The 27948-nt window shown below is 40.5% G+C and overlaps 1 protein-coding gene and 1 long non-coding RNA gene across 8 annotated transcripts; both read right to left on the bottom strand.

The window, feature by feature from the left end:
- Nucleotides 1-615: 615 nt before the first annotated feature.
- On the bottom strand, nt 616-6159 carry LOC148113947 (uncharacterized). 2 transcript variants are annotated; one of them, XR_015733698.1, is made up of 4 exons: nt 6086-6120; nt 2212-2427; nt 1052-1087; nt 616-742 (listed from the first exon to the last, which is right to left on the bottom strand). It is a non-coding gene; the product is annotated as an uncharacterized LOC148113947 (long non-coding RNA). The 2 variants fall into 2 exon arrangements; XR_015733699.1 differs by lacking the exon at nt 2212-2427 and having other exon boundaries at nt 6086-6159.
- A 4123-nt stretch (nt 6160-10282) lies between these two features.
- On the bottom strand, nt 10283-25683 carry DNAAF3 (dynein axonemal assembly factor 3). 6 transcript variants are annotated; one of them, XM_034423239.3, is made up of 12 exons: nt 25528-25683; nt 21800-21883; nt 20595-20737; nt 17231-17324; nt 16899-17056; nt 16383-16559; nt 15755-15877; nt 13697-13819; nt 13407-13560; nt 12332-12446; nt 11383-11457; nt 10283-10544 (listed from the first exon to the last, which is right to left on the bottom strand). In XM_034423239.3, exons 2-12 carry the CDS (start codon nt 21879-21881, stop codon nt 10349-10351), a joined length of 1440 nt encoding a protein of 479 aa, XP_034279130.1. In that variant the 5' UTR covers nt 21882-21883; nt 25528-25683; the 3' UTR covers nt 10283-10348. The 6 variants fall into 6 exon arrangements, with proteins under 6 accessions (XP_034279130.1, XP_034279132.1, XP_034279131.1 ...); XM_034423241.2 differs by having other exon boundaries at nt 25596-25683; XM_034423240.3 differs by having other exon boundaries at nt 24815-25670.
- Between the last annotated feature and the right edge of the window lie 2265 nt (nt 25684-27948).

The raw sequence follows: 27948 nt of genomic DNA, 5'->3' as shown, positions 1-27948 counted from the left end.
TCACCCCACTCCAGGGGAAGGATACTACAAAATCCCCATTCCCTCCCCACTCCAGGGGGAAGGATATTGTAAAATCTCCATTCCCACCCCACTCGGGGGCCAGCCAGAGGTGATATTTGCTGGTTCTCCGAACTACTCAAAATTTCCGCTACCGGTTCTCCAGAACCTGTCAGAACCTGCTAAATTTCACTCCTGTTCCTAACCTAATGTAAATAACGATAACAGAGTTAGAAGGGACCTTGGAGGTCTTCTAGTCAAACCCATGCTCAGATAGGAAACCTTCTACCATTTCAGATAAATGGCTGTCCAATCTCTTCTTAAAAACCTCCAGTGTTGGAGCACCTACCACTTCTAGAGGCAAGTTGTTCCACTGATTAATTGTTCTAAAAGTCAGGAGATCTCACCTTAGTTCTAGGTTGCTTCTCACCTTAATTAGTTTCTTTCCATTGCTTCTTAACCACTAGACCAAACTGGCTTTACACATTACTTTTCAGAAAGCATGTAAGTGTGAAGGTGTAGGTATTTACTTGCCTGCAATGACTGAACAATTCCAGTAACAGTAACATTTTCCTGGATAATTTACCTTCTACTCAACTCATATGAAGTGAACACCTTGACAATTTCTCCCAATTTATTAAAGGCTCTTGAGAGAAGAGAGAAAGATGCCTGTATAAAATAAAGGACACTGTTCTTTATCAGTTCTGGTGAAATTGCTTCATTTGTACTTACGGTGATCTCTTCCCTGTGAAAAAAACAGAAAGATACCAATCAGACTGAATAATTCTGTTTTGCCTGGTTGCTCCCCCATCCCCCAGGACCCTAAACTGCTTCCTAGCTTTCCCCCTGCTGTCAGCATTTTAGTAGGATTATTTTTAATCTAAGGAGTGAGTCTTGTCTGCCAGCTCAAAGAACAGCGCTCTTCTTCTGCGGTTCTTGAACTCATGTCTTGCTCACTAAATTTTCCCAGGATGCACCCCGTACCCCCTTCCCTCTGGTAAATAATGTACGATAATTCCCACTGGCATGCCTTTTAAAAGACAAAACTACTCACTCTTCTGCCATCTTGTGAAAGCAACCTTCGGGTCCACTGGAATGAAGAGAACAAGAAAAATACATTATTCATAACTCTGTCTTTGTCATCTCTATCTCTCTATCATCTTGAATACATAAGCATATACTGTACGTGCACACTGTAATATATAATAATATGCAAATACAATATCTATCCTATAAGGAACTATTTTGGTGTAGTGGTTAAAACATCAGGCGAGAAACTGGGAGACCAGGAGTTCTTGCTCTCTCTTAGGCACAATGCCAGTTGGGTGATCTCGGGCCAGTTACTTTGTCTCAACCCGAAGAAAGAGGCAATGGCAAACTACTGAAAAAAAATTGTGGAGAAAACTGCAGAGATTTTCTTCAGGCAGTTTCCAAGGGTCAGACATGATTAAAAAGAAGAAAAAAAAACATCTATTATGCGTCTAGGTCTCTTTCTTTCTTTCTTTCTTTCTTTCTTTCTTTCTTTCTTTCTTTCTTTCTTTCTTTCTTTCTTCTTTTCTTCCTTCCTTCCTCTCTTCCTTTCTCTCTCTCTCCCCCTCCTTTCCTCCCTCCCTCTTCCCTTTTTCTTTTCTTCTCTCTCTCATCTGTCTATAGGTAGTCCTTGACTTACAACTGTTCATTTAGTGACTGTTTGAAGTTACGACAGCATTGAAAAAAATGACATGACTGTTTTTCATGTGTATGATCATTGCAGCATCCCAATGGTCACATGACCCATATTCATGACGGTTGCAGTGTCCCAGAGTCATGCAATCCCCTTTTGCAACCTTCTGACAAGCAAAGTCAATGGGGAAGCCAGATTTTTTTTAAAAAAAAAATTGATTTATATGCCGCCCTTCTCCGGAGACTCAGGGCGGCTTACAATGCGTTAAGCAATAGCCTTCATACTTTTGTATATTTATACAAAGTCAGCTTATTGCCCCCACAAACTGGGTCCTCATTTAACCTACCTTAGAAAGGATGGAAGGCTGAGTCAACCTTGAGCCTGGTAAGATTCGAACCTGCAGTAATTGCAGGCAGCTGTGTTAATAACAGGGTGCTTTAAACCACTGTACTACCAAGGCTTCACTTAACAGCTGTATTACTAATTTAACAATTGCAGTGATTCACTTAATAACTGTGTCAAGAAAGGTCATAAAATGGGACAAAACTCACTTAACAAATGTCATGCTTAGCAACAGAAGTTTTGGCCTCTGTTGTGGTTGTAGGTCGAGGACTACCTTCACTTTTCCATTAGAGACCAAAAGCTTCTTTCTAATAATAGCATCTTATAAAACACCAATAGCATCAGTCATGCTTATCCTTCGTGACTCTTCTTGGATGTCCAGGCAACCTGAGAAATGTTTGCCCTTTGTGGGTGGGTGCACCTGTCTGTGTAGCAGAGAAGAAAGCAGCATTTAAAACAAGTTGTGGCAGGTTTTAAGGCAGGCCAAAAAGCCCTATTCTTTTGATGTCATTTCAGGCTATTAGGATCTGTATTAGTGTATTAACTGTATTAGTGCCTGGAATGCACTACCTGACTCTGTAGTTTCTTCCCCAAACCCCCAAAACTTTAATCTTAAACTGTCGACTGTTAACCTCACCCCATTCCTAAGAGGTCTGTAAGGGGCGTGCATAAGTGCACCAGCGTGCCTACCGTCCCTGTCCTAATATTCCTTTTTACGTACTCTTTTCATGTATTCAAATTATGTTTATACTTTTGCCTGTTATCTTATATATGCTTGACAAATAAACTTATGATATGATATGATGATCATAATCCCGAATGTCACACCTGTAACTGCCAATTGGGAAATACTTTTGGCATTTTGCACTGTTTCTGCAGGTCTGTGGTATGTGAAATACAGATTTATTTGAAGCAATTTATCTTGCTGTTTTACCTCCCCTTCCTCCCTCATCCTCCAAAAGACTGGTAGAGCGGCTTACATAAGAATGGGTGGGAACATTATCCTTTAAGTCTTTTGTTATCATCTTTCAAAATAAGCTTCTTCAATGTATTTTGGTGTGTGTCTCTATATGTGTATATGCAGACATGGCTACCCTGGTTGCATTGTTATGGTCACTCAGAAGTAAACAAACCAAATTTTAGCTTAAGATGATATGGGAATTCAGCCACAAAATAATTTTACATCAGCAGGAATCTCTTCACCTGTCTACCTCAGAGGGTTGTTTTGCATAGATTGGAGTGATGATTTTAAGAGATTATATATTAAGAAATAAATGTTTAAATTGAAATGGCCCCTGGCCAAATTAAAAATACATACCATACACATACTACCAAAAATAACAAATTCACCACCATTGGACCATGTTTCCTGCATGTCTGCTAAAAATGTTTTAAGGTATGGTGTTCAAACTTGGCAACTTTAAGACTTGTGGATTTCAACTCCCACAATCCCCCGATCAGCCAGCTAATTTTGTCGCGTGTTTATGGTTATGTACAACTCTTTAAATACTGAACAGTTCAGACATTGCCAAATCAAGTGATGTCTGAGCCTGTAAGAAGAAACAAATGCATACTAAATTATCAATAGCAATATTTTTGTGATTGCCAGAGATTACCAGAGGCCATTTCAATTTAAACATATATTTATTCATGTATAATCACATTAAATCATTCTTTCAATTTATGCAAAACAATCCTGTGAGGTACACTGGTGGAGAGATTCCTGCTGATTATCTTGTGGCTGAATTCACACATCACCTTAAGCTAATTTTTGGTTTGTTTACTCCTGGGTGAGCATGGCTGGCTGGTTGGGGAATTCTGGGAGTTGAAGTCCACAAGTCTTAAAGTTGACACCTTTGGAAACCCTTGTTTTAAGAGGATATTTACTGTGTGGTGAGAATCAATTTATGCCACCCTAACTTATTATGGCCTGGAACTTTAAAAGAATATTGGTTCACCATACATCATCACACAAAAGAGCAAGAGCAAAGTTGCTCTGGCTGTAATCAAGAGATTATAACTCTCTTGAAAACCTCTTGTTGTTGCTTTATAAGTTCAGTTCTCACTCGGGCCCACCAGCAGCCAAGTATTGGCCTCTCTGGAAACTCGCATTTGCCCAGACCTTGTACGAGACATCCTGTTATCGCTTGAGTAATTTGAGCTGCTAAATTTGTGCTGTCTTATCGCTTCAAAAAAACGGGGCCAGGTCGTTCCACAGGGAAGAGAGGCAGTGAGCTTTGCAGGCAAAGCACGTGCTCCAAAACTAACAGCAGATGGAAGGCTGCTTGTTCGCTCAACTTGATATGGCATGATGTGTGCGTGCGTGCAGCCACACAACCATTTTTACAGAAAGCTGGATTGAGGCTAAATTCCCAACTCTGATTATTTTAAAGCAAGGCTTTTAAAATAAGATGTTTTTTCTCTCTCTCTCTTTCAAAGAAAGGAAGCTGGGCAGAGGGAAGAGGTATGGGCAGAAATACAGCGGAAAACAAAAATACAGCGGCTGCGTGTTCAGCCCTCCCCTTTCTTGGGAGGCCTTTATTCTTAGCGTGAGGTGTGAAACGAATCCTTCAGCACTCTTGCGAGAGACATCTGCTGTGAGACTCAGAAATAAAGCTGGAGGGGCCCTGCTAAGCTCTCTCAAAGCTTTGTTATCTCTCTCTCTTATTCTCTGGCTGATGAAAAGAACAGCACTGCCAATGCTTGTTTGGGCTGAGCCAGTTTGATTCTATGGTTTAGATCAGGAGTGGGGGGAACCAGAGTCCTAGTCCTATTTTAGGTATGGAAACCAGCTGGCCAGTTACTCTCTCTCAGCCCTAGAAAGAAGGCAACGGCAAGACACCTCTCTTGCCAAGAAATGCATGGACTTGGTGTGCAGGTAGTCCTCAATTTACAAGAGTTTATTTAATGACAATTTGAAGCTACAACGGCGCTGAAAAAACGGACTTTTCCGTTTTCCACCTTTATTGACTGACCATTGCAGCATTCCCCACAGTCACACGATCAAAATTCGAATGCTTGGCAATCAAATTTCATATTTATGACGGTTGCAATGTGCCAAGATCACATGATCCCTTTTGCGATCTTCTGACAAGCAAAGTCAACGGGGGAGCCAGATTCACTGAACAATCGAGTTGCTAACTTAACAGCTGCAATGATTCACTTAACAACTGTGGTCAGAAAAAAAATTGTAAAATGGGGCAGCACTCACTTAACAAGGGTCTCACTCAGCGACATAAATGTGGGGCTCAATTATGGTCGGAAGGCAAGGACTACCTGTAGTTGCCAGGATCAAAACTTATTCAAAACAAAAACAGGTCTATTTAATTTCAGCCAGTGGGGCCAAAGCTAGATCAGAGATTCCTTTGAAACCGAGGTTTGCTGGTCCCCTCCTTCCAAGGAACCGGATCCCAGTAAGCCTTGCCCAGCGACCCTTGTGTTTGGGGTCATGCCAGATTGCTCTGGCCTTGTCATCTGTCAGAAAATACCTAATTCCAATATCCTGGTGGGGATCAGGAGACCCTCCTACTTAATACTCCAAGAGAGCCTTTTTTGTGGCCAGACGGATAAAAAATGATGCCCCTTCCCCATAGTAATATTCCTTATCAGCTTGAAGGGGTCTCAGCGTGGCTGGTTAATAAGGGAACAAGGTAATACCCATCGATATAGAAGGCAGGAGGAACAAAGAAGCAGTGATTAAAGGACAGCAGTAACAAAAATGTCCCCACAGCCTTTAAAATCCAGGATTAAGAGTTCAGGAAATTAAATTGTTATTCTATACTAATAGGGTTAACTCTGTTGGAGTGGGGAGGGCATCAGGAAACCCTGTTTTGCATTGATTTTGAATATTCTGTCCACATACGGACAGCAAGGTGGTGGTGGAGGAAGCCCCTCTTGCATGCTTTATGAAGGCTGCTCTGATCTTCCCATAGACCAAGAAAGGGCAAAGCATAAGGATGTAACTAACCATTGTACTGCTTGTTTGCTCATTAACTATTTACCAACCGAGGACAGGGATATATTATGTACCTGAAAAATCCCCCTCCACTTCCCCAAAGTAACAGAATGGTCCCTCTGATTTACCTGGATAACGGGCAGCCAGCAAGAGATCAGTTTCCTGGTGATGTGTGGATACCAAAGTGGCTGGTGGCTTTTTATAAAGAGAGCTGTCGAGCATCAGCTAAGCCTTTTTAGGGAAGGAGGAGAGAGGAATGCATTCCTCTGATAAGAATGGCCCTGATATGCCTAAGAGAAGGATGGAAAAGTGGATGGTGCGGTGGGGGGAGAGGGATGGGGGACGGGATGGGACGACTGGCTTAGGTTGACAGAGCCCCAATAGAAAGGCCGGTGTTGGTTAACTGCTGTCCCTTTAATTCCAACTCTTTCATGCATCCCATCAAAGCAAGGGGATCCCTACGGTTCACTTAATGATCAATCAGTTACAATGACACTGAAAAAAGGGACTTATGACCGGTTTTCACCCTTACGACCGTTGCATCATCTCTTTGGTCATGGGAGCAAAATTTGGATGCTTTGCAATTGGTTCATATTTATGACATCCTGCAGTGTCCTGGAGTCACCTGATCACCTTTTGTGATCTTCTGCTGAGCAAAGTCAATGAGGAAGGTAGATTCACTGAAGAACCGTGTTACTACCTTAACAACGGCGGTGATCTCCTTAACAACGGTGGCAGGAAAAGTGGTAAAATGGGGCAAAACTCACTTGAGAAAAGTTTCACTTAGCAACCCAAATTTTGGGCTCAATTGTGGTTGTCTGTCGAGTGTTACCTGTACATTCAAACTCTTGTTCCAAGTTCCCCCATGACTTGCAGAAACAATCGGGTGGAATAAGATTAAGTCCAAAACGTGATCTTATAAAACCTGTTTATGCAAATGCTCTACATTTGGGATGGCCAGGCACACACCTGTACGATCATAGTACCAAAGCTGTTTTTTCAAGAGGCAACTGGACTTTCTTGTTTTTCTTTCAAGACATTTCGCTTCTCATCCAAGAAGCTTCTTCAGCTCTGTAGTCTCTGTGTTACTCATGGCCACTGTATGCCAAAGACACTGTTGTCTTGGCACTTTAGTTACAAGAGGTTCATACAAGAGGTTGACTCAGCCTTCCATCCTTTCGAGGTAGGTAAAATGAGGACCTGGTTGGTGGGGGCAATAAGCTGATTTTGTATAAAAAAGAACACCGCTTGGGGGCGGGGCGAAAGCCCTACTAAGCAGGTATATACAAAAGTATGCCCTGAGTCTCCGGAGAAGGGCGGCATATAAATCGAACCAATCAATCAATCAATCAATAAATAAATAAATAAGTGGTGACCAACTCTGTCAGCATAGATTAACCATTCTCAGCTTGTCCTCTGGATGTGCCAAGATTAAAACTTACTGAATTTCCAGCCAGCATGTCCAGTAAGATTCCCATTTATCTGGGAATTTTAGGAGTTGTAGTCAGGATGTCTGCAGGGAGGAGGGCATCAACCAAGTCAAGATGCTGGCCACAAACATGCAATTTAAGTCCTGCCTCTTTGATTGTGGCTGCCATCTTGGACTTTTTTTTGTCTCCCTCTTGTTAATACCCTGGCTGTAACCTTAATCCTTCTGGAGCATTCATGGCTGGGGAAAGACCAGAATTCCCCCTTACCCGAATGTAAGCTATGAGTAATCCTTCATTTAAAAAACTTCATTTAGTGACTGAAGTTAAAATGGCAAAAATGACAAAAGTGACTTATGGCTATTTTTTACACTTGCAGCATCCCCATGGTCATGTGATCAAAATTCAGATGTTTGGTAACTGACTTTTATTGATGATAGTTGCTGTGTCTTGAAGTCATGTGATCATGTTTTTGCAACCCTTCTGACAAGCAAATTCACTAGTGAAACTAGATTCACTTAAGAACGGTGTGACTAACTTAAGAGCTGCAGTGGTGGTGAATTGTGTTCGTAAATCGAGGGTTACCTATACGACGATGGGATTAAGGCTGTTGACTTTCAGAGTGCCTGAAAATGAGGTTGAGTAGATTCATAGTCTGGTTTAGCAGCTGCTCCTCTGCTGCGTCTAATCCTGCTACCTTGGGAACTGGCACTGCATTTGCCTGCTTCAAATAGTCACACACTACAATGGAAAAAGACAGCATTCAATTCCTAGAGTTGATGTTTTGTTTTTTGTCTAGAGTGGATCTGCAGCTGGATAGGCTGATGTTCCAATCTCCCCAAAGCTTTCTAAGCCAAATTACTGCCAGTCCAAATTATCTGTTGGGATTATTGAGAAGGAAAAACTTCAGAGGCTACACAGCTTGTTCTGAGCCACTTGGGTGAAAGAGCAAGATACAGATGTAATTAACAACAGGGCAGGGAAAGTGATTCTTGCTCACAGTTTGCTTCTGCATCATCACAACACAGATCTTAATATTAATTTATTCGGAAGTGCAGTTCTTAAAGACTGCAGTCAGTCCAGAATATTCTTGATATTTTACCTAGTAAGCAAGATACCAATAAAGATGTTAGAGCAGCAGCTCAGAAAGGTTCCTGGTTTCAAGGAATCCTCTCCTGTTCTCATCAGCCTGCCAGATTCTAGAGAAGGTTCACAAAGTTATTAGGTTAAGCAACTGAGGCTGATGAGCCTCACTGTCCCTCTCTGTGAAATGGACACCAACCAACAGCTTTAACCTGCAAAGGGGTAGGGGGATTATTAGATGTAGCAAGCAAGCCATCTTTATGATAAATTTTCATTGTTGTCTTCCACAGCTGGTTTTCCTGTGGAGGAAGCCAGAGGCAATGGTGCATTTGAAAGGACTGCCTATTTAGGGAACATATCCAGAGAAGAATCCAACCAACTTGGTAACACATGAAGAGGGAGAGATTCCTCCCCACTTGCATTATTGGGGAACAGGCTTGGCTGTTTTATGAAGGGGCCTGGAGTACAGGATTAAGTTGTTGATAACCCATCTTAAGTGAAGATATCCCATCAATGTTGAAGTACTAAAAGACCAGTCTATCATGTCTAGGGGCAGGAAACAAGTTACCGTATTTTTCGGTGTATAAGACGCACCGGAGTATAAGACGCACCTTAATTTTGGGGGAGGAAAACAAGAAAAAAAGTATTTTACCTCTGCCTACTAGCATTTAAGGTGGCACCGCCCTCCTCTTCCTCCTGCAAGTGAGAGGTGCAGGGACTACTCGCTTTCCCCCAAAGAGACCCCTAGCATGCTCTGGGGGGAGGGACAGAGCACAGCCTGAGGAACAACCCTTCCTCTTCAGGACAGTGTGTGTGGGGGAATCTCCCCAGCAGCTTTGGGGAATAAATGTTTGGAATCGGGAAGGGGATCGCAAGTTCGGGCGGCAGACCCGCGATCCCCTTCCCGATTCCAAACATGGGGTGTGTGCAGAGACAAAAAAAAGTGTACCGTGTTTCAGGCAGCGGATCTGGCCAGGAGGAAAGAGAAGAGTCTGCTGAGGAGGAGGACAGGGGCGCGTGGCTCTGCAATGTGCAGAAAAACACTTTTAGCCGTCAGCGCTACAATCTCCTCCCCGAATCCAAAGCACTTCCCAGTTCCCCGCTGCACATTGCAGGGGAACTGGCCGCCACCTGAAGCGCGACTCTTGAGGTTTGCATTTTGGAATCCGGGCAGCGATGGTTGGAAAGGAGGAACCTTTCCCTTTAGGGGCTCCTATTCAGCTCGGCTTGGCTCCTGGGTGTAGAGAGGGTTAGGCAGCGGCGGCAGCGGCTTCTCACATTGCTGGGGAGTGAAGTCAGCGCGGCCAGAGGGATGACCAGCCGCAAATCGTGGCACCCACCTTGTTCCCCAAAGCTGCTGGTCAGATTCCCGCCCCCCACTGTCCCGAAGAGGGAGGGTTGTTCCTCAGGCTGTGCCCCGACCCAGATCTCTGCCGCCTGGAACTGGCTGAAAATGGCTGAAGGGTGGGGGCCGGTGGGTGGGCGGAGCTATATTCAGCGTATAAGACGCACTCAGATTTTCACCCCCTTTTTGGGGATAAAAAGGTGTGTCTTATACACCTTAAAATACGGTATACTGTATATGAGTGCCTATAAAATTCTTCCATGCATCCGACAGATAAGATCAGTATTTCTCAACCTTGTGAACTTTCAGATGTGTGAACTTCAACTCTGGGAGGAGAATTCTGGGAGTTGAAGTTCACGCATCTGAAAGCTCACAAGGTTAAGAAACATTAGATAAGATTGTCTCAGAAGCATGAGACATTCTCCTTTTTCCTTGATCTGACAGTTGAGACACTGATCAACAAATAGCGATTTTCAGTAAGAACCTATTTTATTAAAGGACCATTAAAAAAGTTAGTGTATAAGAAAACGGTAGGCTCAGGGACCAGGGACTTCTATCTCTGGTGGAATTATCTCATGGGGGTTATCTGCAACCTCCTGGTCTCCAAGTTGAAACAACGAAAAAGGTTTTTTGTCTGTTTCTTCAACTGGCACAAATCCTGCGTCTCTTGCCAGACGAGTCACTCTGGAGGAGAACTCAGATACTTGTTCTTTGCGGAGGTCAGGCAAGAAACTACAAGGACACACAAATTGACAAGGAAAGGCTGTGAGTCGTTTGTGTCTTGATAACCATTCAGTTGTCCAGCATTTTTTCTTGGTCATTTGCTTTAATGCATTGTTTGATTAATGAGCAAACACTGTATTCACTCAGCAGAGAAGCCAGACCCTTATTGCATTAGTCTGTAATGTAATAAGACCATTTTCAAAAGATGTAAGATTTACAATGGAAAAAATTATTACCCAGGACATTGGAACAAAATCTACTTCACACACAAACAGAATTTACAGTCCAAAGGCAGAAACAACAGCTAAAAACCATATCAGCAGCCATGAGAGTTAGGAGGAAATTGTCTTTATCTCTTATTCATGCAATCAGTTTTGCCATATTCTTTTCTTGTCCTGGAACTGGGAACACTTATGACTGTTTTTCACCCAATTGTTGCAGCATCCCTGTGGTCACATGATCAAAATTTGGATGGTTGGCAACCAGTTCATATTTATGACGGTTGCGGTGTTTCAGGGTCATCTGATCCCCCTTTGCAACCTTCTGTCAAGCAGTCAATGGGGAAGCTGGGTTATTAACTTAACAATGACAGTGATTCACTTAACAACTATGGCAAGAAAAGTAGTAAAATGGGGGAAAACTCACTTAACAAATGTTTTGCTTAGTGACATAAGTTTTGGGGTCAATTGTTGTGATAAGTTGAGGATTACTCGTACAAGCACTGCAGCTGAATGGAAACAAACATGAGTGACATCAATTCTCAAAAAAATTCAACCCCAGTGTAGAATTTGGAGCTTTGTTTCCTTGTCCTGCTGAAAATGAGAGAATGAAAAAAAGCAAAACTTACTTTGTTAACTCAGCAATAAGAGTGGCTTTTGGAGCTGACAGCAGACTCAAATTTGGTTTAAGGTAATGCACCATACTACAAAAAAGCAAACAAAGAAGAAATGAATTTAATTGGAAGTAAGCATCTTGGTCCCTCAGCTTGATCTGGAGTGGTTTGTGCAATTATGAGGTTTTTGTTTATTAACTTAGAAAAATATTAATGAAATTTCCCCAAACTTCCACTTGTCTTATTATGCTGACATATACATGATAATGGTGACAAAAACTTGCATTGTTATACTGACTGAAATATGTTCTGTCCACATGGTATCTATGGAGGAATGGTTTTAAATATGGATAGCTGTCAGTAACTTTAAAAAATTCATACAGGTAGCCCTTGATTCATTACAACAATGGAGCCCAGTATTTTGGTCATAAGTTGTTGCAGTAGTAAACTGAGTCACCACATTGAGTCAACTTTTGCAATTGTTGTTATGATCTGATAAAGCGAGCCAAAATGGTCATTAAACAAATCATGTGATAATTAAGCAAACCATATGGCTGTTATGCAAATTCAGCATATCTAATGGGTGTTTTTTGCCATTTTTTGTGAAATGCAATCATATGACTGCGGGGTTGTATGGCAGTTGTAACTCTGAGACAGATCATAAGTAACTTTTTTCAAGGCTGGCATTATTATTATTAATGATCATTAAGCAACTGGTCATAAGCTGAGAACTACCTGTAAAAGAGTTTGGAGAGCTGGCTGTATCATGAAATTTATGAAACAACCAAATATGATGAGTGGGGAGGTTTTCCTTTCTAACAAGGCCAATAGCTATTTGGTAACACCACTAATCTAGACAGATCAGCTCCCAGTGATGTTGGTTATTTCCCACATCTCAGTAGGAAACCAATAAGGAAGAATTCTGGCTCCCCAGCAGAGAAATTCCATGCTGCCCTAATCTTACCTGCAAGAGAAGAAGAAGAGATTGAAAAGTTGCTGATATTTGGCTTTGTGATGGAGTTCAGGAAGGCACTCAAGAGGCAGGAAATGGACACGGACATCTTCTGTTGCAGGAAGTCCTATAGCATCAGAAAAACACAAACTAGTGAAAAGGGAGAGGAACAAAAAGAGTTGGACTAGAGTCTCTAGAGGAATAAATTTACTCAACTAGTAAATTCAGATACCTCACCATAAAATTAGGGTGTTGCAAGAAACAAGAAAGCCCAGTTGCTTCCAGAAAAAGCACCTTTGGGACAAGTTGAAGACTACATTTCTAAAAGTTGTTGGAAAAAGAGCTAGCTTAAAAAGAGGATATGTAAATATATCCCAGCAGTCTGAGTAAAAATCTCCTGTACAAATAGATCTAATAGATAAGGTAGTTGCAGTGCCCCAAGGAATGGTTTTTGAGGAAGAGAAGCACTAAGGAAAACAAATAGGTGAATAAAAGCAAAGTGATCATCTAATACACAAACTTGAATCATCCTGGCCTCCCTTTTCCTTTAGGAAGCCTCGATCAGGCAGATGTACATAACACTTTTTGAAAAGTCTGCATTTATAAAGGTGCGATTCTTGGGAAATTATTACTGATGACTACGTACAAGAGCAGAAGAAGCATATAAAACCTATACAGGCAGTCCTCAACTTACAACAGTTCATTTAGTGACTGTTTAAAGTTTCAATGGCACTAAAAAAAGTGACATAACTATTTTTCACACTTAGAACATTGCAGCATCCCTGGGGTCACGTCATCAAAATTCAGATGCTTGGCAACTGACTCATATTAATGCGGTTGAGGTGTCCCGGGGTCATGTCAGTCTTATATTGAACAAAATCAATGGGAAGTCAGATTCACTTAACAACCATGTTATTAACTTAACAACTGTAGTAATTCACTTAACTGGCAAGAAAGTTCGTAAAATGAGGCAAAGATTCACTTAACAAATGTTTCACGTAACAACAGAAATTTTGGGCTCAATTGTGGTTGTAAGTCAAGGACTACCTGTATTTGTTAAAAGGAAGAGAAAGTACCAATCATGTACCTTGTGTAGTACCCAACACAGTACAGGCACCTCCATTCTGAAGACCATCATTATCTTTCCCCTGTTCAGATGGGGCTGAAGGATCGTAACGGGTGTGATATCTCAGTTCGTACAATAGGGCAGTGACATTTTGCAAGGAGATTTCTTGGGCATTCTGTGAATGAAAAGATAATCGGCTTGAAAATGTGCACCAGCACAAGATCTTGTTCTGAGCTACTCTTGATGCAGCCATAGTTTTCATAAATATCAATTTCTATTGCCTCTCCCCCTCCCCCCAGTGTCATGCTTACGTTACTAGGGCGGCCGTTGATGGTTTTCAGCAGACTGGGATCTTCAGCTTCAATGCCAAATATGATATATGGGCCAGTGGCGATATCTCCCCAATATCCTCGTGCTGGTATGGGTTCCCCTTTCTAGGAGATGAGAAATCTGAATGAGTTAATTTGGTCTGTAATATCATTCTTATTTATCCCTAATTAATTCCCAGTTAGGGTGTGTGAGAACTCATCTTTAATTATAAAGATGAGAAGGAGAATGGGGAAAGGGAATGCAGTAGGGCATGCATCTCCAAACTTGGCAACTTCAAGATTTGTGAACTTCAACTCCCAGAATTCCCAGCCAGCCAGCCTGGCTAGGGAATTTTGGGAGTTGAAGTCTACAAGTCTTAAAGTTGCCTTAAAACATTTTTAACAGACAAACAGGAAATATAATCTAATAGTGAACTTGCTGATTTATGATATGTACCACTCTTTAAATATTGATCAGCTCAGACATTAAATGGCTGGTTGAGGAATTCTGAGAGTTGAAGCCCACAAGTCTTAAAGTTGCAAAGTTTGGAGACCCTGCGCTAGGGTTACAAAAACAAAAAGTGAATCCCCTTTTTCCAACTTTTGCTAAAATTTCTTCCCTGCAGATGCACAATTAGGCCAATGTGGGAAAACACCATTCATTTTGGACCGTGGACTCTGGTCTCATGATGGGAGAACTAACAGTTGCAAATTAGATTTGTGACTGCTTGAGATTCTAATAATATTTATACTTCTTTCACATGGGGAACTACAAAAGGTTTTCTCACATCTTAAATGAAGGTAGCACAAAACTCTTTGTAATTTTGTTGCCAGGATCCATCATAAGGAAAGTGGTCTCTCATCCTGTAGAGAAATTTGAGTAAATGGCTGGGAAAATGGGAAAAAAGTAGGACCAAAGAAGATTAGAAATCTGTAGTAATGCTGAAAGAAAGGCAATGTTACTCTTTGAGCCCACAACAGATCTGCTACTAGTATATGGTGTACATAATCAAAGCACAACAAATATCTAAGGATTTCTGAAAGAGTGGCTGTGAATTGGATACTTTTGTCCTATTCTTTTTGAAAAATCTAGTAGTGGCTACATGTCACTTTCACTCTGTTGCTTTACCAGACTATATCATATGAAAGTTAAGAGTCTGGGGGCAAGGCGATTTTAATACAATTTCCTCATTCCTTAAATCCCTCATTACTCATTATTGTGCAGTATATGTTGCAGTGAAATGTGCTCTTTTGAATTTGGACAAAAGATAGGGTTTTTAAATAACATGTACACAGGTAGTTCTTGACTTACAACCATTTGTTTAATAACGGTCTGAAATTATAATGGCATTGAAAAAAGTGACTTATGACAGTTTTTCCACACTTACAACCATTGCAGCACCCACATGGTCATGTGATCTAAATTTGGATGCTTGGCAACTGGTTCATATTTATGACGGTTGCAATGTCCCAGGGTCATGTGATTTCCTTTTGAGACCTTCTGACAAGCAAAGTGACAGAGGATGACAGATTCACTAAAAAAAGTGTCACTAACTTAACAACTACAATCACTTAATAACTGTGGCAAGTAAGATAGTAAAATGGATCAAAATTCACTTAAAAATGTCCTACTTAGCACATAAGTCAAGTTGATTGAATAATAACAGATCCCAATTCCCCCCACTCAACCTCTGCCCTCTCCATGTGTTCTTAGGTTTTAATGTCTGATTTTATTTATTTATTTATTTATGTTTTAATTGTGTGTATATTTTTATAACTGTAAACTGCCCAGAATTACCCTGTGGTAAGATGCATGGCCAATAAATTTTATAAACAAACCAATAGATTTCGGGCTCAATTGTGATAGTAAGTCAAGGACTATCTGTATTTTACATCATTGTCCAATCAGAACTACATCACACTACCCCTCTCTCTCTTCACACTTTAGCAATCACCTAGAGCAGTGTTTCTCATCCTTGGCAACTTGAAGTTTATTGTGGACTTCAACTCCCAGAATTCCCTTACCAGCTCTCAGCATCTTAAGAAAATGAAAGGCCTCACGTGTTTGATGAGACGTCCAGATGCCAAGGTTTTGTTGGGGACATCATAGGTGGCTTCTCGCATTTCAAAGGCCACACCTGTATTACGCCAATGGAAAAACTCATGGAAGTTTATTGTTATGGCCTAGATGGAGAAAAAGAATACAGGTAGTCCTCAACGTACGATTACAATTGAGCCAAAAATTTACGTTGCTAAGTGAGACGTTGGTTAAATGAGTTTTACCCCATTTGATAACTTTTCTTGCCACATTTTTAAAGTGAATCACTGCAGTTGTAAAATTAGTAACACTGTTGTTAAGTGAATCTGGCTTTCCCATTGACTTTGCTTGTCAGCAAAAGATAATCACATGATCCTGGGGAACTGCAACCGTCATAAATATGAACCAGTTTCAAATCATCTGAATGTAAATCACTAGTCCATGGAGATGCTGTAATGGTCGTAAGTGTGAAAAATGGTCACAAGTCACTTTTTTCAATGCCATCGTAACTTCCAATGGTTACTAAACGATCTGTTTTAAGTTGAAGACTACCTGTATTGTAAGGGCAGGGGGAGTGCCATTACCATGGTCTCTGTAGTCCCACACCCCAAATGTGCTTGGTTAATGTTTTCCCACATTTTAGCTACATACCCCATGCTCGTGCAGTTTCATGGTGAGATCCCAGTCACACACCCCACGGCGAGAATCATAACGGGTGCCCAGATATTGCCGGAGACGCAGGTCCCAAAGCTGCTTGATTTGGAAAGCTTGTGGGTCTGGATTCCGCCAGAACTGAAAAATGGCCTCTAATTGGTCCCGCTCCCTGAACTATCCAAACAGGAAGAATTAGGAAGTTGCTGAACCCCATGAAAACAGGGGGGGGGGGAGAGCATCAAGGAGCTAAATCCCAAAAATAATGTCCCCCCCCTGCCTTTTCATTACTTTTTTAAACATTCCCTGCCTCTTTTATGCTTTTAGTGGTTTATCAAATAGTGTCCAGAGTCTCTCTGTGAGGAACAAACAAATAAAAATGTGGAGTTCAGTAACTTGGGTCCACAATCCAGGATGTGTGGCTATAGATTGTGGATCCCAAAGAGCCATGACAGCATGGTAAATGTGGCTCCTTCACTGATAATAACCTGACTGCTGGATTATTTTGCATTTCACCTTGAGTGCAGAGAAGTCCAAAACAGGAAGATTAGCCAGCTGGAAGTCAGAGTCTGTGATATAACGGATGAAGAGGGCTGCTTTCTCCTGCAGATAGGCAGCGGTCTGGCTCCGGAGGTGAGTGTTCCCCATTAGTTCCAAGAATGTCTCACCCTTCTCTTGGGTGAAGGAGGATGTAGCAAAGAGATACCAATTATAAGGCATTAAGATTCAATTTTCTGGATCTGCCACCTATCCCCAACCATCAAGGAGTGATCCCGAAGCCCAAATCAATTGGTTGCAAAAGGAGGGAATGAAGCTGGAGTAGGTGAGAAACCATACTTTCTCCTTACCTTGTAGGCCCATTTTGTCTGGAGGCTCCAGAGCCAGGTTCAAGAACAACAGCTGCCGACTTACAGCCTCCAGATTGTTCTCCAGAATGTAGAACTAAGTGAATGAGAGAGGCAATTAGCTGAGCAAAGTGGAAATTTTTCCTCATTACACTGTGAATACCAAAATGGAAACTGCCTTACATCGATTGGACTACTGAGTCATCAAGACCAATTTTTTTTAAAGCAGATTAAAAAGATGTGAAACATCACTGATCTGCAACATCTTATTAAGTTTGTCTCTTAATTAAATAAGACATGCTTAGCACAAAATGAAATATCTGATTGTCTGGCCTGCAGCGCTTAAACTGGCCTCACTCCTGCCTCTTTACTGGTTATAAAGCAGAATAACCAATTGATGTTTTATCAGTAAAAGACATGATCGGAAAATTATTTCCTGGGAGATGTGAATTCTTATCCATTTTTAAAATGAGGTGCCCACTCAAGCTGACAGAAGCAAATATGTCTGGGAATGAGATTGAGTATATGGTGTGCAGTGCACCAGAGTAATATAAATTGGAAGAGAGAGAGTTGACTGCAGGAAGCTTGGGATGGTAGGGCTTCTCTTAATTAGTTAGTTAGTTCTCTTAGTCTCCTGTTTTAGACAGCGTTCTGTCGTTTATATTTTGGACTTTTTTTCTTCACTGTTTGTATTTGTAAATAAAGAAGATATTACAAAGATAGTGCAGCTCTTCAATACTGTTGCATCCCAAAAGAGCAGCAAATCTACCCCTCATTCTTTCCATTACAGATAATCCTTGATTTATAACCACAATTGAGCCCCAATTTTCTGTTGCTAAGTGGGGCATTTATTAAGTGAGTTTTGCCCCATTTTACCTTTCTTGCCACAGTTGTTAAGTGAATCACTGAAGTTGTTAAGTTAGTAATACAACTTGTTAAATGAATCTGGCTTCCCTGTTGACTTTACTCGTCAGAAGGTTACAAAAAGTGATCAGAGGACCCCAGGGTACTGCGTCCATCATAAATATGACTCAGTTGCCAAGGATCTGAATTTTGATCACATGACTTTGGGGATGCTGCAATAGTCGTGTGAAAAATGGTCATAGGTCACTTTTTTCAGTCCTGTTGTAACTTTGAACGGCCACTAAATGAAATGTTGTAAATTGAGAATTATCTGTATTTAGATGTTGAAAACATCCAAACAAGCTTCCTAGAGAAAAATTCTGGATCCTAAATTCTTCAGCTGTAACCCACATGGTAAGATCTCACTCCCTGTATCCTTACATTCTTCCGGAAAATTCTTTTTCCATTATAAAAACTTTCCCACTTTACTATTCAATTGGTCCTCTACAAACTGATTCACTATCCAAGAACTGTTGTACTCCAATGCTTCATTCCTATCATAAAGAATTCAATGATTCAAGCAAAGCTCCTATGAGACCACTACCAGGAATTCAAAATTTTCTTTCACAGCCCTGCTCCATTCTCCCCCATCAATCCTCTTGTTATGAAATGACACTGAAAAAAATGTTTGCTGTGAGAATCACAACCGTTGACTCATAGCCTCATGATGAAGGAAGGGCACCAAAGGACATCCGTGTGAATGTAGGAGTTGCTATGGGGGATTGCAGTGATGTTGCATCTGTGGTCACACATGCCCTTGTTCATCTTTACTTCCACACCTCCACCTCACATGTCAACCACAATTCGCATGAACTTCAGCACTGTGATGAGCTGAAGGACTATCATTGGTGGACAGCTACCAAAGCAGCCCTGTCAGACTCCTCACTATGACGGGAATTAATTAATGTCATCACACATTTTAGGAAAAGGAAAAGAGGAGGCAATAAACCACCATCACTTTATCACATGGGCAGAATGACTTAAATTTGAGAAGAGAAGAGAACTCACTAGTTTTGGTGCCTCTGATATAGCTCAACAAAGAAATCCTTTCCCCTGTAGAAGAAAGTGCAGTTCTTCTCAATCTCTTTGGTGAATTTTAGCTACTGATAATAGACTTTTTATGGAAAAGCAATTAAATATCAGGAGGAATTCTGGTATTTTCTTGATGTTTCAAAACATTCTCAACTGCATCGTCAAGCATTTATGTATCACTGTTTATACTTGCAAAGTATAAACTTTTATAATTTCTGTAGCCAGTCTGTTAGGGTCATTATTTTTTTTTTGAAGACTGAATATACTGCAACGGGAATGGACAATTGTGTCTTAAAAATGATTTCAAATATTTATTTTTATTTACACTTTATTACCTGCCTTCTCTCCATCATGGAAATCAGTAACAGAATAACTGAGTTGGAAAGGACCTTGGAGGTCTTCTAGTCCAACCCTTATATCATTTCAGACAAATGGTTGTTCAGTCTCTTAAAAACCTCCAGCATTGGAGCATTCACAACTTCTGGAGGCAAGTCGTTCCACTGGTTAATTGTTCTCACTGTTAGGAATTTCTCCTTAGTTCTAGATTGCTTCTCTGCTTGATTAGTTTCCATCCATTGCTTCTTGTCATGTCCTCAGGTGCTTTGGAGAATAGGTTGACCCCCTCCCTTCTTTGTGGCAGTCCCTGAGATACTGGAACACTGCTAATAAGTGTTACAATAGTAAAGTTCCTATGCTGTCTCCAGATCAGACTCAGACTTGTTTTAGTTTCAGCAAGATTGCTACTGCATCATTTTGCATCATGCAACCAAGATTTTTTGTTATAACAACAGCTTATCGCTGTTGCAAGCCTATTCCAAGAAAACTCCCATTTTGATGAGCAACAGACAAAATCTTATAGACTAAAATACAATAAATGAAGACAATTCTAAATTATTTAACAGAATGACAGCAATTTATTAATGAAACAAATAATTTGCAAATCCACTCACTAGCAGAGAAATGCTATTCCTGCAGCAGATGCAAAGAAATCTACATCCTAGCTATAGAATTTGATTTGTCCTGTTGTCGAAATACTGTATGTCAGTGGCTGCAACCTTTTGGGCACCAGCGGCCAGTTCCACAGGGAGTTTTTTCCATGGACTGGAAGGGACTGATTTAGTGTGCTGCCTGCATCCCAGGTATGGGGCTTCACTTGTTTGCATGGCCCGGTTTCTGGCATGCCGTGGAGCGATGCTGGTCCATGGCCTGGGGGTTGAGATTCCTGCTATAGGTGTTTTATTAAGTTATTAACAAAATAATAAATCTGCAAAGTTTAGCCAAATAACCCAAGAAACCATTCAGTCTCTGCAGAATGTAGTGGGCAGGAGGAAATAAAACATAAAATGAGGGAAAATGCAACATAATTATCAGAAGAAACCAAAGTGCAAAAGTAGCATAAGGGAATCTGGCATATAAGGAAAAGGTTACGCACACTGATTTTTCTCCGAGGCTGCCGATGCATCTGACTCATCGTTTTTAGGATGTGTCGTGCATCTATTGATCCCACTAGCAGGATGTTCAGTTCAGGAACGCCATTCTGGGATAGCTTCAGATGGTCCGTGGAGGATTCTAGAGCTACAGAGATAATTAGTATGTTCGTTCACAATTGCCAATATTCTATGTTAAAGGCATATGTTATTTTCCTAATAGGAAAATCCTGTATGTTCAAAAACTGGCAAGGAATGTTTTCATATTGTGCATCTGTAAACAATTGCATATATAGTAAATAGTAATTTGCAGAAATGGAAAATGGCAGAAAGAGGCTGTTTTAACTTTGTGCCATGTAGCAATTATGTTAGCTTCTGTTTAATTATGGAATCAGACAATTTGACTAGAGAATCTAAATTTTTGCATGTAGCCATATCAAGGAGGTACAGCCTTTTTACAGCAGTGAGCATGTTGAGATTTGACAGCATATTGTGACTGTTTTCACAAAATGACCATTGTGGAAGGCTTTGTCTTATTCTTAAAAAGCTGCCAGGATAGATATTATTTACCAAACTGCCCATTTATTTGAAGGCAAACCAGCTCATTTGGTCTTCTTTTAGCTTTTTTTTTTCCTAGTTAGGAGAGGACATTTTCTGACAAAGCCCTGAGCTAACATTTTTATTTTTAAAAGATTCTGTCAGGATGATGCAATGACCCTGCAGATCCAGAGCATTTTTTAAAAATAAACACAAACCCAGAAAAAGAAATGGATTGCTTTGCAACATATCAATTTCATATTTTCAATTAAAAACACCTTAAAAATTAATAGCAGGAGTAGGATAGGCAGAACCTAAAAATATTGATAATGGGTATAAAGGTGGGAGGAGGGAAGAGCAATATTACCACACAGGAGCATCAGGTTGTCTCTCTGTGTGTATGTATATTTGTGTATGTAACACATATATAGACTATTATGCAATAGAACATCAATATCTGGTGGACCAAGAAATACTTTTTATTCAGAGGTACCTGCTCTCTAAAGGTAGCATCACATTATTGAGCCCACATAGAAGCAGAGTCAAGAGAGTTTTTGCTAGTGGATGCAAAAAGCTCCTTCCACATTTGTGGGATGAGGCTCCAATTTCATAATAAAACATGAAAGCAGAGAGGAAAAAGGAACTGTGCATTTTGAAAAAAAAAGTGACTTACACATTGCTTGCAAGTTGAGTGCCGGAGAAAACCCCCACCAAGCTGTAGTGCCAAAACCATTGCCAGTACCTGCTGCTAACATGGCTGCAAAGAAAACATATAATAAGAAAAACATAAAATTTAGGAATTATGTTTCAGGAACCCACCACAGTTGACTTACTCTCTTGCTATAATGGTTATCTACTTTTCACATTCTTATATGAACCTGATCTTCCTCTAATAGTGTCACTCTGGGCAGCATGTAAGAGAAACAAACAATAACCAAAACAAATTACCATACATTAAAAAAAGCTACCCGATGTATAAATTATAAAATGGCATCCAAACACAGCAAGTAAACAATTAGAAGGGAACTCCACTCAAATGGATCCAAACAGCAAGGTCTTCATTTTGTCGTGACCTTGTTAATCTAAGAAAACTGCTCTTTTCAATTTCATCCTTTACCACAGAACTGATCTATCTTATAGGATTGCTATCTCCCATCTTGTGCAAATTGATGCCTGGATTTTTAATTTCTTGTGAACAACTCCAGTTCTTGGAATTACTGAATACTTTAATGTTTTTAGACTCTATCAGACTGGAGAAGATAATTTAAAAAATGCTATTCTTTTGATTTTACTCCTAGGGCAATTTATTAAGTAGATACCACATACCTTTCTCTGAAAGGCAACTTGACTTACATCATTTGTAAATCAACACAGTTCAGGCTAACCTAAATTCTAAAATTGAAAGGACAAACCTGTTTACAACAGACTCCCTGTTACTTCCAGTGCTTATCTCCATATTTAAGCGACCTGACCATATACACCTTTGTTCCTAATTCAAGCAAATCTTTTCAGAGAGGACATGAACAGGCATAGAATACAAATCCCTAATTACACCAATTTGCCAAGAATCAGGGATAAGTAAAAGAGCATTTGCATTGAAGGGAAATAAAAATTCACTAGAAGAGATGGAAAAAAAAATCAGAAGAGAAGGCTTTGCTGCAGCATTTGATATAACACGAAGGCATTTGTCATATTCCCACAATGGCCTCAGGCAGAGACTAGGGACCATCTATCTACTAATATCCAGGACACCCAATTCTTTTCCCAACTTTTCATTTTATTTCAAAAGTGCAAGCTTATAGCAGAATTCATAATGTTAAGGCTCCAAAAATTAGCCCAATAAATTGAGTAGGATGATTAGTTTTAGATTTTCTCATCTATTCTGCGTAGCAAGCTCTTTTTAAGATGAAAAAGAAGGCAGCAGTGTAAAATGTGATTCTAAGGTTGCGGTGGAAAGATAATGCATGGGGCATATATATGATTATTACCATATTGATTTGAACTAGGAGTAAAAATTCAATTTATTCATGTGAATAAATATATAACATTTGCATGGCATAGTCTACCTCTGATGGTCTTCATTCAGTTTTCTCTCTTGGAAGAATTAGGAGTTACGGTTTTTCCCAATCATACTGAGCTATGCAGGGAAAGGGCTATATTTCAGCAATAAAATACCTGCCAATTATCATGAGTTCATTTTCTGGCCTGTGTAGGAAAAGCTGGAGAAATTCTTTTCTAAAACCCTGGTAAAGGGTTTTACCCATAAATAATTACAATTGTGAGTTAAGTTAATTAATTATATAGGGCAGATTTTGGGTGCTTTGATTAGTGCTTACTAATCTGTTTTAAAATGGAGCATCAAATAGATGTAACCAGAAATTGGATCTCACCTCTTAATTTTGCAATAATAAAATAAGCTGCAAAAGATGAAATAGCTCTAATCTTACTACATTATGGCTTAGCACAATCTTCCAATCCAGCTAATATTATTCTAAATCAGTATTTCTCAAAGTGTTAGGGGTCCAAGGGGTCTGTGAAATCAAAATTATTTGCCAGCCTGTATTGAAAAATGATACATTAAAATCCTATTAAACAATTGTGAGAAATGGTTGGAGCAGCAAACACATCAATTTTATTTTTTAGTATAGAAAACATTGATAAATACAACCCATAGTAATAAAAGTTTTTTGGAGTCCTACATAATTTTAAAACTGGGAAGGAGACCTGGGAGAAAGAAATTTAGGAAACACTAATGGAGAACTCCAAAGGCTTATGTGGGTTATACCTATCAATATTTTCTGTATTAGAAATTAAAACTGAGAAATCTTAAAATATTTATTTATTCAACATTGAGGATGCCCTGAAAGGTCTCAGGAACCCCCAGAGGTTCTCAGACTACAATTCGAGAACTACTGATCTATATCAGTATTTTTCAAACTTGGCAAGATAGGTGGACTTCAACTCACAGATATTGACTGGGGAATTCTGGGACTTGAAGTCTACCCATCTTAAAATTGCCAAATTTGAAAAATACTGGCTTGGATAGTTTGTCTGAAACATATATTTATGTAGAATGTGCCACTGAATTCAAACCAAGAGCCTTGATAGTACAGTGGTCTATGCACCCTGTTATTAACACAGCTGCCTGCAGTTTACTGCCCGTTCGAATCTCTCCAAGGCTCAAGGTTGACTCAGCCTTCCATCCTTTCTAAGGTAGGTGAAATGAGGACCCAGTTTGTGGGGGCAATAAGCTGATTTTGTATAAATATACAAAAGTATGAAGGCTATTGCTTAACGCATTGTAAGCCGCCCTGAGTCTCCGGAGAAGGGCGGCATATAAATCAAATTAAAAAAAAAAAACCCAGCTTATTTCTGAGTAAATTGTAGGCATAATGCACCTAAGATGCTATGGTATTAGGTAATAGTCTGTGAGAGGAGGATGAGGCAGTACCATAATGGCAATAAAGAGATTTAAAGCAATATATTCATTGTGCAACAACATGGCATGACCCTTGATATCTGATATTCATACAAGTTGTCCGCAACTTACCACAGTTCGTTTAGCGACTGTTCAAAGTTACAACGGCACTGAAAAAAGTGATTTGTGACTGTTTTTCATACTTATGACCATTACAATACCCCCATGGTCACCTGATCAAAATTGAGAGGCTTGGCAATGGACTCATACCTATGACAACGGTTGCAGTGATCCGAGGTCATGTGATCCCCTTTTGCGACCTTCTGAGAAGTAAAGTTTCAGTATTTGGCTGACCATCTGCGGCCAGGAACAGCTCCCCATTGCCCGGTGCGTTCTCACAGGGAGGGCCTCCTTGGGGTGCCGTTGGTCAGACAATGTCGGCTGGCAACCCCTAGGGAGCGGGCCTTTTCTGTGGGCGCACCTACCCTGTGGAATCAACTCCCACTGGAGCTCCGGGTGGCCCCTAACCTTTGCTCTTTTCGCCATGACCTTAAAACATGGTTATTTCGCCTGGCTGGTTTGGACAGAAGGGGTTTTAAAGGGGATTTTAATGGTCTTTTTATAACCTTATTGGGTATTTTTAACATTGATTTTGCTTGTTTTTATTGTTGTGAGCCACCCTGAGTCCTTTCGGAGAGAGGGCGGCATACAAGTTCAATTAATTAATTAATTAATAATAAAGTCAATGGAGAAGCCAGAATCACTTAACAACCACATCACTAACAACTGCAGTGATTCACTTAACAACTGTGGCAACGAAGATGGGCGAAATTCACTTAAAGAGAAATTTTGGACTCGACTGTGGTCGTAAATCGAGGATTACCTGCATTTAGTTGGCCCATCCCTTACCCTGAGTTTCCCTTAACCTCCTCCAGCACTGAACTTAATTTTAAAACCACTGGGTGTGTGCCTGCTCTGCTCACCGGCACTGAAAATCACTCCGGTCTATTCCGCCATCCCTTCCCCTCCGTTTGCCTTTAATTGGGGTTACCCGCTTTTTCCCCTCCGCCACGATCCTCTGCCGAAAAAGTGGGTCCAGCCGCAGGTCCCTCTTGCCCGCCCTCCTGATGGAAGTCGTGACAGACAGCTCCCTGGTTCAATCAGTCGCGCCATAGGACGCGCGACATCCAATCCAAGCCCAGCAAAGGAAAAATAGGCGAGGCAGTGTCGGGTAGTCAGGGACGCGGTCTCCCTGGCAACGGGGCCTGCGGTAATGGAGCAGCGTGCCTGGCGTAGATTATCACAGAGATACGCTTTCTCCCCTTCTTCGTCGTTTTGAATGAAATGGCGTTTCTCCACCCCTTCCTTCCATTTCAAGATCGCTTTTATATTAGGCGTACATTATATGTACTCGCTAATCTGCCGTCATAATAACATAGAAGTCTCTGTGGATGCAGTCATGAACTGCTTGGGGGCGGGGAGGACTATCGGATTTGCTCCCGGGTGGTTAAAAGAAGTTTAAAATAGAAGAAACCAGAGTGGGAAATGTTTTATCTACGAGAGAAGGGTACTCCCTTGCTGATTGTATTAATATAGTTTATTGCATGGGGAGGTGAGGATGGGGCTCCTGTATTAATTTAATGTGCTGCTTTGCCTAACCGAAACCTAAGTAATATACGGAGTAATAACATGTAGGCATCTGTGCAATAAATGGAATAAAATCATTCAGCTCTATAGGGATTAAAATTGGAAGACTGTCTTGGCTGCCTTCTAGGGGTGGGCCAGAGTTTTGCAACCTACATAGGTTAGCTCTGATACTGCACCAGGCAAAGATTATTGTTAATAGGGATTGTCTGGGCATAATAAATAATGGCAATTCAGCAGTCTCGTAAGAAAGAAGCTGCACCACTCTCTTTGCTCTTTGGTTGCAAAAGGTGGCACGTTAATATGTAGTTGATTATGTGCCATCAAATTGGTATCAACTCCTAGAACTACATAAATTTTCCTTTGTCTCTAATCTGTTCTTTTACCTGAGGTTCACCTCAATGATGCACTCATCTCCATATTGAAATCGAGTCCATCCATTTTGCTGCTGCTTGTCCTTTACTTCTCTTTCTTTCCTTCCATCTTCCGTCATTAGTGCCTTTTCCAGAGAGCTGGATCTTTGCATAACATGGCTGAAGAGGGATAGTTTGAACCTGGCCATTTGTGCCACCAGTGAGAGAACTCTGGGTTGATTTGTTTAATGATTTAATTGTTTTCTTGGTTTTCTATGATATTCTCAGGTATCTTTAACAAATTATGCAGTGCTTGGGTTCTTAGTTCTCTTATTTAGACGACTGTAGAGTGGGAGTAACTCCAATGGAATAGGAATGGTTAGCTGTCTCCCTTATGATATAAACTAGCAATATTTTATGTCTTGGAGATTCTCAGTCATCGAGGTCATGGTTGTCTCAAAGGTGCTTTTTCAAAAGGCAACTGGACTTTTTAGAAACATCTTCAAGGAAGAAACAAAGAAATTCCAGTTGCCTTTTGAAAAAGCACCTTTGGGAAATGTTTTGTTATTCCACTCACTTTAGAATAAATGAATTAAAAATATAGGCAAAATAGTATTAGAAATATAGGATTTTCACCACTGAATTGCCTCAACCCAACTTGCTTCTTAGTGAGGGAACATTAGTCACATTAACTGGGAATTCTTGAATTATAGCTCCCAAATATCTTGTAAGTGTTGGTTGAGGAAGGTTGGATTAAGATAGAGAAAAAACAAGGATCAGTTAGAGTTAATACAATGAAATGATCCTGCATTTAGCTTTGAGGATTCAGTACCATTAAGAAAAATATAGGTGAACAGGACAGGGACAGGACAATAGGATGAGAATGTTTTCCAGGCTCTTCCCCAACCCTGGTAGACCCCTAAGCAAAAACAATAAGAAGCAACACATTTGAAATATAGAGATCTCTTATTTATTAACAGCCAAGAGTACTGTTTGGTCAAATACATCAATATTAAAACTGATTTCAAAAGAGTAGAAGCGGCTTTGAAAGGACAGCACCGCTCAGAGGGTAATTCATAGGAACGAAGGGAATAGAAACAACACACACCAGAGTTACAAAGCCTTCTGCACTTTACACAATCCCTTCGATCATAACAGTTACACAACTCTTTAAAACTTAGCAGGTGGCCTCTTTCCAATGCTGGGCAGTTGATTTAGACATCTACATACTTGCTGATGCCAAAATGTGGAAAGGATGTTTAGAAGTTGGGAAAAAGATTGAATTATTAGCAAGATACAGTGGATGGAAGTACAGCACACAACACTGACTGACAGTTCCAATATTATCCTTGATATAGTGATCAATTCTCAAGGACTGAGAAAAGGAAAATGAAGTGAACTTTCAGC

Source organism: Pantherophis guttatus, chromosome 4, assembly GCF_059756535.1.
Source record: "Pantherophis guttatus breed Tessera chromosome 4, ASM5975653v1, whole genome shotgun sequence".
NCBI classification, from domain to species: Eukaryota; Metazoa; Chordata; class Lepidosauria; order Squamata; family Colubridae; genus Pantherophis; species Pantherophis guttatus.
Note: the sequence above shows the minus strand (reverse complement) of the source record. Positions and strands in the feature narration are given on the sequence as shown.